Genomic DNA, 14,951 nt, shown 5'->3' with positions numbered 1-14,951 from the left:
ACTTTCAATAGTTCCCTACATCCCCTCTCTCTTGCAAAATAAGAAACGGCATTCATGATTCTGGAACTGTGGTCTGCGTTGGTGAAGGAAACTTCTCAATCCATGTTATTGCATTGATCACATAGTCATTTGGTCTGTATGTTGCCCCTCACTAGAATGTAAACTCCATGAAGGTAGGAAGATACTCTTATTCTTAATCTTTATATCCCTAGGACCTAACACAGTATCTTTCATGAATGAAATAAATTTTAACCTTCAGTTTAACCAAGTGATAATATGATGTACACATAGCTGATTCTGAAATGAATCCTGTTTATAGCCACTTATTTTACCTCTTCTAGAATCAAGTACATTTTTTTGTAATGTTCTGTGTTCACCATTTCCAGTGCCTTCCATCTTTTTTTTTTTTTAAGATAGCTAGGGTTAAGGGACTTGCCCAGGGTCACATAGCTAGTGTCTGAGACTGGATTTAAATTCAGGTCCTTCTAACTCTATAGCTGGTGCTCTATCCTCTGTGCCACCTAACTGCGCCTGACTATCTTCTTAAGAAATTATTATGTATTGGCGTGAGACTACTGAATAACATGCAGATCTTTGATCTTTCAATTTTTCTATCTCAAATTAATATTTTCTAACATTTCCACTCTCTTTTCTTATACTCACCTTTATATTGAAGTCACCATATATTAAGATATGTGTTGACTCTGTTAGTATAGCAAAGAACTGGGAATTATAGGTATATCTATCAATGGTGAATGGCTGTATGTATCTATACATTATGTATGTATGTATACCTTTTATATTTATATATACACATACATATATGTAGTACATGACTAATAGAATGTGCTGGAAAACATATAAAAGGAATAGTTTCTGAGAAACCTGTGAAGATTTGTGTGAACTGGTATAAAGTGAAGTGAGTATAAGCAGGAGAAAAATTTATAAAATAACATTATGAAGAAAAACAACTTTGAAACACTTATGAACTGTGACCAATGCAATGACCCATGATGATTCTAGAGAATCCATATGAAACATGTTGCCCACCTCCACAGCCAATGTAGAGATTCGTTTTTCTTGATTGTATATTTGTTATAAAGGTTTCATTTTCCTAGTTTATTTTTTTATTCAATAGAAGAAATAGAAATGTGGTAAAGGAAGAGATTAGCAATACAGCTGCCCCCCCCCCCCAAAAAAAAAAAAAAAAGAGGTTCGGTGAAACTTTTTTTGAAAAAAAAAAATCACGCAGAAAGAAGACCATAACACATTGGTTAAGTTTGTCTTCATACTATCAGTCTGTTGTCAGGGCCATACTTGGAGCCTCTCCAACTTGGGGAGACCTGCCAGAGTTTGTGCTCCACTGGCAGAGCCTTTGAACATTCAGTAGTACTTCCCTACCATGATGATCCATCAGAATAGACCTTGGAAGAGAATATCCAAGTCTAGGAAATCTGCCTTGCATTTATTCATTTGAAATAATTCAGCACCTTAGGCTCTAGGAGATAGCTCTATAGAAATATCAAAACAATCCCTTGTCTCACAGAACTTTTTGAGAAGACAAGACATACACGGGAAAACATATCTTACTTTGCATTGTTATTAAAATGCCAAATGAACCATGAACAATAAATATCCTAATTTAGTTTATGGAAAAATAAGTTTGAACTATGTTGGTAATTATGGAAGGCTCTGTGGAGAAAATAAGTTTGAGATAGACTTTGACTGTTAGCAATATTTGAATAGGTGGGAAGGGCATTCCAAGTAGGAGTCCTAGCATAAGCCAAAGCTGGAAGTAGGGAACATACCAGGGATATTTGTAATTAGTAAGCCAACCATCCTGGCTAGAGTAAATTTGGGGATATTGGGGACAGCGGTAGATAAGGATGAAAAGATAAATTGAAATTGGATTGTCGAGCATTTTGTATTCCATTTTAGGGAATATCAGTGGTCTGTTTTAAAGGTTATGTTCATTCTTCCTGTCTGTTTTCCAAACATGCCATCTCTATTCTGTCCATTCTCCTCATTGAGCTCTCACCAGAACTTGAACTTTGTCTCTGGAACCCTGGGCTCTGACAGAAGAGCTTTTACTTGATTTTGCCCCAGAGCATACACCTTCCTGAATACTTCCAAACTAGTGGGCCAGGTATATAGCCCCCTCCCCTTTCCGGTTCTTTATTTGTTATCTTCCCCCATAAGGACATAAGTTTATTGAGGCCTGACACATATTTGTTTATTCACTTTTCCTTCAGTCCAAAAACACTTTTTAAAAAATTACAGTCTAATATTGGTGACATCCTTGCATTATTATTCTTTAGGAGCTATTAGTGTGTGTGTGTGTGTGTGTGTGTGTGTGTGTGTGTGTGTGTGAGAGAGAGAGAGAGAGAGAGCTTAAAACCACACTAAGACTTTAGGGATAATCTATATTCTCATTCTCAGGAAAAATGGATGATTTTAATGAAACATGAAAACACTAATTTTTAAAGGTGGTAAGATAACCAGGATATCCCAGTAGGAAATTGTAGAATTTCTTTCCTTGGAGATTTTAAAGAGTAGGGTGGTATTCTTTATCTAAAGTACTCAAGAAGTCATCTAAATCAAGGGATTGGAATAGACAGTTTTAAAAAAATGTTTTATGTATACTTAATTTTTATTTTTTAGCATTCATTTTTTGTTTTGAGTTCCAAATTCTAGCCCCTCCCCAATCCATTGAGAAAGCAAGCAAAATGATCCTCATTTTATATGTGAAGTTATATAAAACTTTTCTGTATTAGCCATGTTGTTAAAAAAGGGAGAGGCGATAGTAAGAAAAATAAAGCCTTTAATCTGCACTCAGAATTCAGTGGTTCTCTCCTGAGACAGATAACATTTTTTCATCAGGAGTTCTTTCAAATTGTCCATGGGTCACTGTCAAGTCTATTACAGTTGATCTTTGTTACAATATTGCCATTACTGTGTACAGTGTTACCTGGTTCTTCTCATTCCACTTTGTATTGGTTCATATAAGATTTCCCAGGTTTTTCTGAAACTATCCCTTTCATCATTTCTTATAGCACAATAGTATTTCATCACAATCATAGACCACAGCTTGTTCAGCCAAAATTATTCCTATTTTTCCACATACCCTCCAACATTTAGAACAGATGGTTATTAAAGCTCCCATCTAACCTTAGAATCATAGAAAATCTGGGATAATCTTTGTTTCCTTCTCCATTAGTGCCTTCAAGTCATAAGAAACATCTACCTCATATAGTTTCTACTGAAAATGAAAAAGACTCTTCAAGCACAAAACAGATTCAACCAATCCAAGTCCCTTTCAACTTTGATTTTTCCACGATGTACAAAACCTGTGAGCACGTGCAGACACCGATGTCTCTGATCAATGCCCAAAGTTCTCAAAGCGTTTCTGACTCTGGTTGGTATGAGTGACACCTTTTTAAAAGTGTGAGTAAGAACTATAATTAAACTGTCTTCTTATTCTAAAAACAGTGTAAGGTTTTCTTTCCTTCCTTTTTGTCTTTTAAAATGTCAAGGTCCTCCAGTCTTTAATTTTGGCATACCCACCTCCACGCCCATTCTCTCTCCTCATGATCCAGCTCAGCCTTCTGATGTTCAATCAGTAAGTACAGTTCGTTGTACCATAAACATCAATTGTCTGTTGATATATATCACATGCCCTACAGGGAAAATTAAATCGGATTTCATGAGCTTGTGTCTTAATGTTAAGCTCTCAATAACTTCAAACTACAAAAGGTATTTATAGATTTCTTATTTCCATCAGCTTTGTAAGGTTTGCACAATGTGTAAAGAATCAGACAAATCTAAGTCATAAGAGTCCTTGTACCATGGAAAAATCCAGCTCATACTTTGCTCATGTGTACATGTGCTTATACTTGGTATAAGTAGACTGTTCCACGGACTTCTATGTAAAGCAATTTTTATGTAATGTGAATTTTCCCACAGATGTGGGCAAGAGAGGGAGGTAGGAAGGGAGGCCCCTTCCAGTGGGGGGTGGGGGACAGAAAAGTGAGAGCAGGAGAAGGAATATACTGGGACCAGAGATAGCCACATGGGGCCTGGGTCGAACTGAGAGGGAGAACACATGCAGGCAGACAAGGACGAAGACAGGAGAGGTCAGGTGACAGATTGGGGCTGGGGACAGAAACCCAGAATACCCTAGCACAGACAGATGAAAGACACAATGGGAATAGGTGGGTAGAGTAGGACAAAGGTCTTCCTCTCATCACTGGAGATCTCAAGCCAAGTGAGGCAGCAGCAGTGGTGGTGGGTCTCTCCATGTGTCCATTCATCTTTCATTTGGAGTGGGATTTTTTAGGATTTTGTTAGGTTTTTTTTTAAGGGTTTGGGGGGGCAGGGAGGTGGGGAAGAGGCCATGCATGGAGCACTGAACTGAGGGCAGGAGCAGAGAGAGCACAGTATCATACAGTAAAATTTACATAGGGTTTTTTTTTTTTTGGAATGGGAATTCCTTTCATAATTCATTACATAAAGTCTAATTTCTTTAATACAAATTTACATAAGACAAGAACTGTCTACAAGCACCTCAGAGAGATGTAACTTCTAATAATTCTGATTTTTATTAATCTCAATGACTACCTTGCAAGAGATTGTAAATTGCTTTTAATTTTTTAAAACTTTTCTTATACATCCTTTTTTCCCCACTTAGGAAGTTCAGGCTCCCCTACAAAGTGGAACAGTTTCTCTAACCTCTACTAATGTTCCAGTGCAAACCATCAGCACTAATCTTCCTCACACATCTCATCTGCCAACATCTGAGAAAAATAAGCCAACTGTTCCAGAAGGTCAGCCATTAGTCCATGATAATGGAATTCTGGCAGCACAAGGAATCTCTGAGCAGTTGGGTAAGGAAATACATCTGTTAAAGTGTATTCAGGCATCCCTGGATCTATTACATCCTCATCGAATAAAAGCACATGAGAAACACCAAAACCCTGATCCAGTACAGCAGCCTACAATCGTGACCACCGAAGAAGAAGAGTCTTCAGAACATATTTGGGAGTCTTCAAGTGATGATGAGGACTTAAAAATAGGTGAAATAGCAGCCATGCAAGACCCAAATTCTGCCAAGTGTATACAGAAGCTAAAAAGTGCAAGTCCAGAAGAAGCATCCCCCCAGATTAAAACACTCACGTATTTGTTGGGAGAACTTCAGGCTCTGGTTGCGGAGCAAGGTAAGTGCATTCTTTTAGAACTTTACTATTCACTGTACAGGATAATACAAGGCTAAATGTTTCAGGTTTTTACTAGCATTAGTAATTATATAAGTTAGAATATCTTCCTCTGTGAGGAAGATAATATTGGTAAAAATAGGTCTTTAGCCATTTAGTACAGTATCATAGAAACTTTAATTTTTAAATGAATTAAACTGTAGTACTGTTTCTATTGATTTCAAATGTTTTAGGATGACATAGCATTCAGAATTATATGATTCATCAACAAGTACTAATTAAGTACCTACTGTTATTGTACTCCAGGCGTATGTGACTTTACATTACTGAATCCAAATACGCAAATCACAATGGTGTAGTAGAAGGGGCACTGGGGTCGGAAACAGGGGGCCTTGGTTTTGGTCTTACCCCTATCACAAACTTGCTTTGTTCCCAGAAACTAGTCACTTCAACCTCTTGGTGTCTCAGTCCCTCACCTCTGAAATAAAGGGGTTGGACTAAATCATTCCTCAGCTCACTTTTGCACTTCTTAAATTCTGTGATTCCATGACTTTTAAAAAACTCAGCTTCCTTTCCACCTTTACCTCAGCCAAAAAAATTTTTTTTGATATAAAGCCCATCCTAGAATAACAAGTCTTAGTAACATGTATCAGTGTTTATGAAACATCTGTGTTGAAAGGACTTTTGAACTTAAAGCTTCTTTTTAATTCCTTTCCATTCATATCTAATAAAAGAAAAGCCTCTGGGGTAGAGAGTCTTGCTATTTCAGTGAAGCTGTATCCAGTTGCTGTCATTATATGTTTGCTTCTTATTCTCAAGTCATCACTTTTGTGTAGTGCTAACAATCTTAATCTCAGTAAACAGATTTCTGGCATTGAAGACTGAATAACTAATGTCTAATCTCTGCATATGTCTATAAAAGTACTTCCTTGATCTAAAACATCATTTTCAGTGTGGCAAATTTGTTGTGCTGTTGAATCTTGTCAACTCATGTTTCTTTGAACAGAAGCAACCATTGGGTGTACTGCTAAGTAAATTTGCACAATTATCTAATTACTTGTCTCCCAGCTTAGAGTGACTATTATAAATACCCTCGGATTTTCAGAATTGTTTTGATGCTTAAAATATATATCCAACTTCTTACAGACTGTACGAGTTTTCATACTTTTTGAGTCCACAGATACCATGGGTGATAATGAATGAGTTGGCCAAAAAAAAAAGGGCAACAGAATTAGTGGGAAGAATGGTGCTACTTTTGATGATATACCAAGCCAGGTGATGGCTGGTTTTTTAATTAATCATAGAATCTTAGAATTTTAAAGCAAGAAAGGGCCTCTGAGATCATCTAGAGTAAACTATTAATTCATACTAGAAACAAAAGTTGTCATTGTGACATAATTATGACTTGTATATGAGACTAGCCCATGGACTATTTGAAGGACCCTTTGAAAATCACTATTATAAAGTAAAGGTAAATATAATTAATCTGACTGTTATTCAATATAGTCATATTTCAAAGGTATAAATGGGAAAAGATTTAGTATAGATTTCCTACCAAACTCTTTTTTTTCCAAGAAGTTTTATTGAAAGACTGTAAAGAACAGAATGTAAAATAAAACCACTTGAAAAGAAATAGGCCCCTTCCAGTTAACCACCTGCCATAATTTTTATCTAAGGTGATAACTAAGATCAAAATGTGCTGATTTGAGTGTCATCTCAGCACTGCTTAACACTTCAAAGACGTTCTAATGGGAGGACACATAAGTCTCAAGGAAGGGGAAATAGTAGTCCTGGATAATTAACTCCTAAATAATTGAGTTCAACTTATGTATATCACCAATGTGTATATTTATGAAACATCCCTTTTTAGGTATGTATAATACTGCTTTACTTCTTTTATAGGGGATTCTGAAATTCAGAGGTTGATTAAAGAAGTGGGAGAGTGCATAGCTCTGCTTCCAAAAGTAGCTGAAAGTACTCAAATGGAGGGTGAAATCGCTTTAGCTATGCAGACGCTAAGGAGTGAAAATGTTCATTTGCGCAGGTTAGTGGGTTTTTTTATTCAACAGACATTTATTAAATGTAACACTGTAGTGGGGAAGAGGCAGGGAGACACAAAGATGAACACAACATAATCCCTGCCTCAAAGATCTACCTAGTAGAGGGGGATAAAATATACGCAAATAATTCCAACATATATATTGGTCAGTATGATTTTAAAAACCTAAAACTATATGGATGTTCAGATAAAGAAGAAATTCCTTTTGTGGGCATCAGGGAAGGCTCGTATTTGAAAGATAGGTGGAATTTGGACAGGGTGAAATGGAGAAAGGGCGTCCCAAGCAGAATAACATTAAATAAATCATTTATGGTCATACCTCATTTTTTCCTCAATCTTTTTTTAAAATTATTTCTCATTTTTTAATCACCTACCTTTTCTACTAGACTTTGTTCCATATTTCTTTTGGCTACTTCTAGAATATTTTTTAAAAACTACCCTCAAAAGCCAAAGATTTGCAATTTAATAGAGTATTCGTTCTGAGGCTTCCAGCTCTGAGCATATTCCTTGGCTGTTGCCCATGACTGGAATTCCCTCTCTTCTAACTCCTGGCTTTATTTGTGTCTCAGCTAACATCCTGCCTCTGCACAATGCCTTTCTCAGTTCTTCATCTTCATGTGTCTTCTTCTGAGAGTGTCTCCAATTTACACTGTCTGTAGCATGTTTGTACATAGTTGTTTGTGTGTTGTCTTTCCCATTAGACTGTGAGCTCCTTGAGGGCAAGGACTGTCCTTTGTCTTTCTTTGTAATCCCAGTGCTTAATCTGGGCCTGGCATACAGAAGGCACTTAATAACTGCCTCTTGATTTGTTGATTTCACTGAAGATGCTTCTAGAAGAACTGTGGAGTAAGGGAAAGAAGCCTGTGGCTTTAACTGTCTAGATTGCGGTTTCCCATCTTTAAAATACAGTAGTTGCAATATATGTCTTTGAGGGGCTCTCTTCCATTTCTAGCACTGGATGATTTGATGAGTTCTGATAACTGTCACTCTGTGTCTAAAATTGATGTGGGTAATTTGAAATGGAGCATTTCAAGTAATGAAGGACCCACTCTTTTGAGAGTTTTTTTCCCTTCTGTTTTTGTAGTTTGTGGAAGAGGATAGTTTTTGGAAGTAAAACAAACTACATGTCCTATTTTGTTAGCAAATGTAATCGACTGACATGGAGACTTTTCTTAACTATGTAGTAGGAAAGAGAATGTTTTTTTCCTGTGGTCATTCAACGTTGTTTCCAAAATGCAGTAAAAACCATATTGCAGGAAAGCCCTGCTTATTCAAACTTGGAAAATGCATTCAGGCCAGTTTAGAAAAAAAAAATGAAACAAACAAAAAACCTGAGGGTTAACAACTTAATTATTGAAATTCTTTATTTTTTAGCAGTTAGATGTGGTTTTTTATGGAAATCTGTCTAAAATGGACTTCATATTGTCTTTCTTTTTTAGCTAAAGTATGCTGAATAGAGTTGGTCTCATTATGAAAACAGCTCTTCTACTCTGCCCTAGAGATAGAGTTAGAGATACGAGAGGGCAAGGTCACATGCAGCCAACCTGAGCACTTGGGTGCTGGAATTATCATTGGTTGCAAGTGTTTTATTCATTAAAGCAGACCTCCAAAGAGACCCTCCTTGGAAGTAATTCACTAGATATTTGAGATAAAGCTTGTACTAGAAAATTTTAAAACAATTTTTTTCTTAATATTCTGCATGAGAAAATTCTCTCATATTGAGTAAAGTAATAAAAATTAGTGTCAAAAGAACACAAATTCAGGCAGGTCATATTTAACTTGAAAGGCAAAATATGAACCCTAAGATACTCTGTGTGTGTGTGTGTGTGTGCTCTCATCTTCAGGGAATGATTAAGTTCAGAGATGTTCATCACCAAAAGGCTTGACCCAGGTTGATTAATATTTTGATTTTGACAATTCACGAATATTGATTGCCTTGAGGCATAGCAGTATTGCTGTCTCATTGGTGAAGGGACCTCCCTTCCTGATAAAATCATGGATCTCAAGTACATATATTATCTGTTCTATCACAGAATCACAGATTTAGAACTGGAAGGGATCTTAGAGGTCATCTTACCCCACCATCTCATTTTAGGAATGATAAACTGAGGCCTAAAAGATTAACTGCCCTAGCCAAGAAGTAAGTGGAAAGGTCAGCATTTGAACTCAGGTCCCGTGACTCCCAGTTCTTCTCTTTTTTGTTGTTAAAGTCTCTTTCCAATTTGATTTCATATTGAAATAGAAGTCATAATTCGATTGAGAGGGAAGAAAAAGTATTAGACCCCATCCATGGTAGGAAACTTATGAACATGAAAATGCAATTTGATTATGTCAAATCCAAAAAGAGGCTTTTTTCAAATTTGTAAATTTTGAAAACAAGTTTTTTCATTTATCTATCATTATGATAAATTTTAAAGTTATATATGTGAATATAAAAATAATGATGAACAGTGCATTCATTTTAACTGCTTACATAATGAAAATCAGCCAGTTAGCCACCATATCAGTTTAGCAAAATTGCTTTTTATTTGGAATGACTGCCTTGTGGCCAATAACTTCAAAGCAATCTATCATCAGTCTTTCCCAGTTTGTATTATAGAAGTTCATCTATAAATTGGTGGTCTGAAACTTAGAATGTATTTTCTCATAGACAAGAATATAAATAAAGTTTAGGTTTCCAGACCAACCCACAAAAGCCCATATTGTAATTAAAATTGTATTAATTGGGCCTTTGGCCCAAATTGCCAAAACTTTTGTACTAAAAGGAACAGCTATACTGTGAGCTGAGGAGTTTTGTTGCAGAAGCATTAGGGCTTTGGTAGCTACATCTTATTTTGCAGTTGGGGAGGACCAGGATGGACCAAGCTGGGGGTGCTATGGAAGTTACTCTTGTCTTCCCTGCTAACAATAAAAGCTTGACCTGGCTTACTTGGCCTGAGTGTAGATGAAAGTTCTTATTTCCTTAAACTAGTGCTAGGAAATGAAGAGGGAGAAAGTATAAAGCTAAATAAGGTACCAAAGTTTGAAAGATAGTGAAATTCACATAGTTATGGAGAGAATGTTTCACTTAGCATTCTCTGACCTCGCTTTTGGTTTGTTTCCATCTCACTGGTAGCCAGCAGCTTCAAGCTAAAGAAACTACAGCAGGACTGGGGATCACCACTCACAAAGGAATTTTTAAGCCCAGAATATCTGGCATATGGGTGTTTTAGAGTTGGAAAAATCCCAGGAAACAGGTTACCCTGATAATACTGTTCCTCCATTCCTGGAGTCCATGGGATCAGAAATTGAGAACTGGCAGGGACCTCACAGGCCATCAAATCCAATTCCCTCATTTTAGAAGTGAGAAAAAGTTATTTGGCTAAGTTCACGCAGTAATAAACAGCAAGGCTAGATTCAAACCCAGGACCCATGACTGTAATCCAACACACTTTCAATTGTGTTTCTTGTTTCTTAGAGTTGGAAAGGACCTTTTCTTGTTGTTCAGTCATTTTTTCAGTTGTGTCCAACTCTTTGTTATCTCCTTTGGGGTTCTCTCGGCAAAGATACTTAGTGGTTTTCTATTTCCTTCTCCAACTCTTTTTATAGATAAGAACAGAGGCAAATAGGGTTAAGTCACTTGCCCAGGATCACCCAACTAGTTAGGGTCTGAGGCCAGATTTGAACTCAGGAAAATGAGTCTTCCTGACTCCAGGCCTGGCACTCTATCCACTAAGCCACCTAGCTTCCTAAGAGCAGACCTTAGAGGTCATCTAAACAAACCCTTTTTCTTTTACAGCTGACAAATTGAGATCCAGAGAATTCATCATATACCCAAGGTCAGACAACTAGTAATTGAGGCCAATTAGAACTCATTACCTTCTTAGATATAAGTTGAGCCTTCTTTCCCCTACAACCAAGCTGCTGTCTCTTTAGCCTCCTCTAAATGTGCTGCTCTTTCAACTAGCCATATCAGATTTGCAGAATTACTTTTCATCGATCAGTTAACCTTATAACCAAGGTAAACTATTCAGAATATTCTGTGAGATTATAACTTATAAAACCAAATATTTTTTTACCTCAAATCTGAGCCATTTCCATTGCTTTTTATACTCAATCACAACCTGCACATAGGATTTCTAATTCTTCAAGAAGTACCAAAAGAGGAGTGAAGAGGTGACCAAATAGGCCCACTCAACCTGTGCCCTTGCTCTCAGGAGGGTGGTTTTTTTTTTTTCTTTATTGGAGTGGGGAGGGCAAGGCAATTGGGGTTAAGTGACTTGCCCAAGGTCACATGGCTAGTAAGTGTGTCAAGTGTCTGAGTCAGGATTTGAACTCAGGTCCTGACTCCAGGGCCAGTGCTCCATTCACTGCACCACCTAGCTGCCCCACTTTTTTTTTTTTAAAGATGATCACCTTTACAGAGTAACAGAACTTCTCAAATGTGAGAGATCTTTTGGCTAAATGTTTAATTTAGTAACAAATATCAGTTCTTTTACTTACATGATTTAGTTGTCAGAGAGTAAGTAATTCTGGAAATATTCCTAAAGAAGTAAAGCACTATACTTTTCCTCAAGTGACATTGCTACATGTTCAAAGCATATCTATACTAAAAGGCTGAATTATTAAGTATAAGGCCAGCAATTGTCCTTTTTAGAAAAGAAAAAAGTAAAAATTCTGGATCATTGTTCCCTGATGTTACGCATCAGAATTCTAAATTATTTGTGACATAAGAAGCAGAGGAATGTGGGGAGCAGTTACTCCCATGAAGGGGGGTGGTGTTTTTTATGGATTGATCTGCTATTGGAGATAGGAAAACCTTTGAAAAGTATAATATAGTTACTGAGTGAAAACAAGGGGGAAATAGGATAAATAGTAGAAAGAAAAGGAAACTAACAATGAGGAAAAGATAAGGAAAGAAACAAAGTGGAATGGGAGAGGCAATAATGAAAAAGGGAAAAGGAGGAAAAAAATGGGAGGAGTGACAGAAGGAAAAAGAAAAGTGAAAACAGAGAAGCAATACATTACAAACTTGACAGTTGTGCTTTTTTCATGCCTAAAATAAACCAGAGTTTGGTTAAGTAGCTATGTTGTCCAGTGGATAGAGCAATGAATCTGGAATTAAAAAGACCTGAGTTCAAAACTTACCTCATACATTTACAGGCTGTGACACCCGAGGCAAACTGATTAATATCTGCCTGCCTCCATTTCCCCGGCTGTAAAATGGGGACAGTGAAGCTGCACAGTGGATAGAGCACTAGGCCTAGAGTCAGGAAGACTCTTCTTCCTTAGTACAAATCTGGCCTCAGACACTTCCTAGCTGTGTGACCCTGGACAAGTCATTTAACCCTATTTGCCTCTGTTTTCTCATCTGTAAAATAAACTGGAGAAGGAAATGGCAGAAACCGCTCCAGTATTTTTGCCAAGAAGACTCCAAAATGGGGTTTTCAAAGAGCCAAAACATGAATGAAATGACTGAACAACAAAAATGGGATGGGGTGGTAATAGTACCTACCTCCCAGCGCTGTTGTCAGGATCAGATGAGGTGTTTGTGAAGCACTTTGCAAACCTCGAAAGCACTAAGAAAAAAGTTAATAATAGCTACTGTTATTATTATTATTATTATTAAGGATAGTTAGCAGTAAGCACTCCGTGTTTGTATCACATTCTTTAGATCAAGCTTCCAAACAGCTCCCTTTTAAATATAATAATAATGTCCTCATCCAAGTCCTGTTGATGTCTCTTCTTTGTATGGAGGTGCCTCAAGCTTCTCCAAGGCGGCTATGCTATCAGAGCATAAGCCTTGAGGTGTGCTGTTATTAAACCATCAGTCGTTCACCGGGGAGACGGAAAGAGTCAGAAGAGACATTCCCTGCCCTAGAGGATCTTTACAGTCAGTCTTAATGGCGGAAACAGCATGCACACTAACAAAAGGACTCCATATGGGATAAATAGGAAATAAGTAACTGAAGAAGGCACTGGAATTAAGAGGGATTTAAAGGAAGCTAGGGGAGGTAGGTAATCAGAGCAGAGGAGGGAAAGCTTTTCAGGCATGAGGGACAGCCAGAGAAAATGCAATAGAGTGTTTTTTGTATTTGATCCTGGAGGCAGTAGTGAACCACTGTAGTTAATTGGTCAGACTTGTGCTTTAGTAAAGTCACTTTAGTGGCTGAATGAAGAATAGTTGGAGTGGGAGGAGACTTGAGGCAGGCAGACAGACCCACCAGCAGGTTATTGCAATAATCCAGATAGGAAATAATGGGGGTTCATACCCTAGTGGTAGCAGTGTCAGAGGAAAGAACAGGGCGTGTTCAAAAGATGTTGCAAAGGGGAAATTGAAAATCATTGACAACAAATTAGAGAGGGAGTGAGAGGTAGTGAGGAATCCAGGAAGACTCCTAGGTGGCCTGCCTGAGAGCCTGGGAGGATGGTGTTGTCCTTTAGAGTAATAGGGAAGATTTAGGGGGAAGGATGATGAGTTCTGGTTTGGACGTAGTGGGTTTAAGAGATCTACTGAACATCCACTTCAAGATGTCTAAAAGGCAGTTGGAGAGGGGCTGCTAGGTGGCATAGGGAATAGAGCACCAGCCCTGGAGTCAGGAGGACTTGAGTTCAAATCTGGACTCAGACACTTAACACAAAACTAGCTGTGTGACCTTGGGCAAGTTACTTAACCCCAATTGCCCAGCCTTCCCTACCCCTCCACCCCCCCAAAAAAAAAAGCAAAACAAAAAAAAGCAAGGCAGTTGGAGATAAAAGATTGAAGGTCAGCTGAGAGATCGAGGCAGGCAAGATAAATTTGAGAATCTTCAGCATAGGGATGGAAATTAACTCCATGTGAGCTGATGAGACCACCAAGTGAAGTAGTGTAGAGGGAAAGGAGAAGGCCCAGGACAGAACCCTGAGGGACGCCTGCAATTAGGGGGTCGGCCCTGGAAGAGACTCATCAAAAGAGACAGAGAAGGAGTAGTCATATTGGTAGGAGGAAAACCAAGACAGTATCAAGGAGGAAAGAGGGATCAACAGGTGCCATAGGCTGCAGAGAGTTCAAGGAAAGTGAGGATGGAAAAAAGAGCCACTGGATTTGGCAACTCAGAGAGAGCAGTTTCAGTAGAATGGTAAAATCTGAAGCCAAATTGTAAGGGGTTAAGATGAAAGTGAGGAGAGAAAATGTAGGCACCATCCACTTCTTGGGTAGTTTGATTGGTATGGCACTGAATAAGCCTCTCTTTTTTCTGTAAAATATGAGGCAGATTCTCAAGGGAGGAGGAGCCATGGGAAGTTTGGGGAGATAGGAAGAATTTTGAGAGAGTCTCTGTGGAGAATCAGTGCCTAGCATCAGTGACAGCCCAGTTGAGGTTTTGTAACATAAATCTGTAGTAGACCCAGTCAGAACAGTTGCATGATTTTCTCCATCTTTGTTCATCATCAGTGTGGCAATGAAGACTCCAATGTTAGGAATAATCTTAGGTTGAGGCTTGGATGAATATAATTGGTACTGTGATAAGGGGCTCAGGGACTCAGGAGAGAACAGTGCAGAGATTAATTGATTCACCAAGGAGTCAAGATGAGAAGAAAGACACAGTGGCTAGTACATAGGGAGAGGGTTTGGGAGAGAGTCGAGGGCTCAAGGGATTGGAGGTCAAGTGTAGATGAAGAGTAATGTTTTGTAAAGGAATGCAGAGGGAGAAGTGGAAAATCAA

At 38.1% G+C, this 14,951-nt stretch overlaps 1 protein-coding gene across 4 annotated transcripts in view; it reads left to right on the top strand.

Moving 5' to 3' along the window:
- The window catches only part of CCDC14 (coiled-coil domain containing 14), a 47,359-nt gene that overhangs the window by 16,493 nt on the left and 15,915 nt on the right, over positions 1–14,951 (top strand). For all 4 annotated transcript variants that reach the window (XM_069064961.1, XM_069064960.1, XM_069064959.1 and 1 more), the window contains exons 6-9: positions 3,218–3,415; positions 3,534–3,619; positions 4,688–5,213; positions 7,113–7,254. In XM_069064961.1, the coding sequence (XP_068921062.1) occupies positions 3,218–3,415; positions 3,534–3,619; positions 4,688–5,213; positions 7,113–7,254 (952 nt within the window). The remainder of the gene's footprint in view (positions 1–3,217; positions 3,416–3,533; positions 3,620–4,687; positions 5,214–7,112; positions 7,255–14,951) is intronic.

This window comes from Petaurus breviceps, unplaced genomic scaffold, assembly GCF_028583685.1.
Source record: "Petaurus breviceps papuanus isolate PSGF00001 unplaced genomic scaffold, PetGlider_PUasm1.0 90654, whole genome shotgun sequence".
NCBI lineage: Eukaryota > Metazoa > Chordata > Mammalia > Diprotodontia > Petauridae > Petaurus > Petaurus breviceps.
This window is presented reverse-complemented; position numbering and strand designations above follow the sequence as displayed.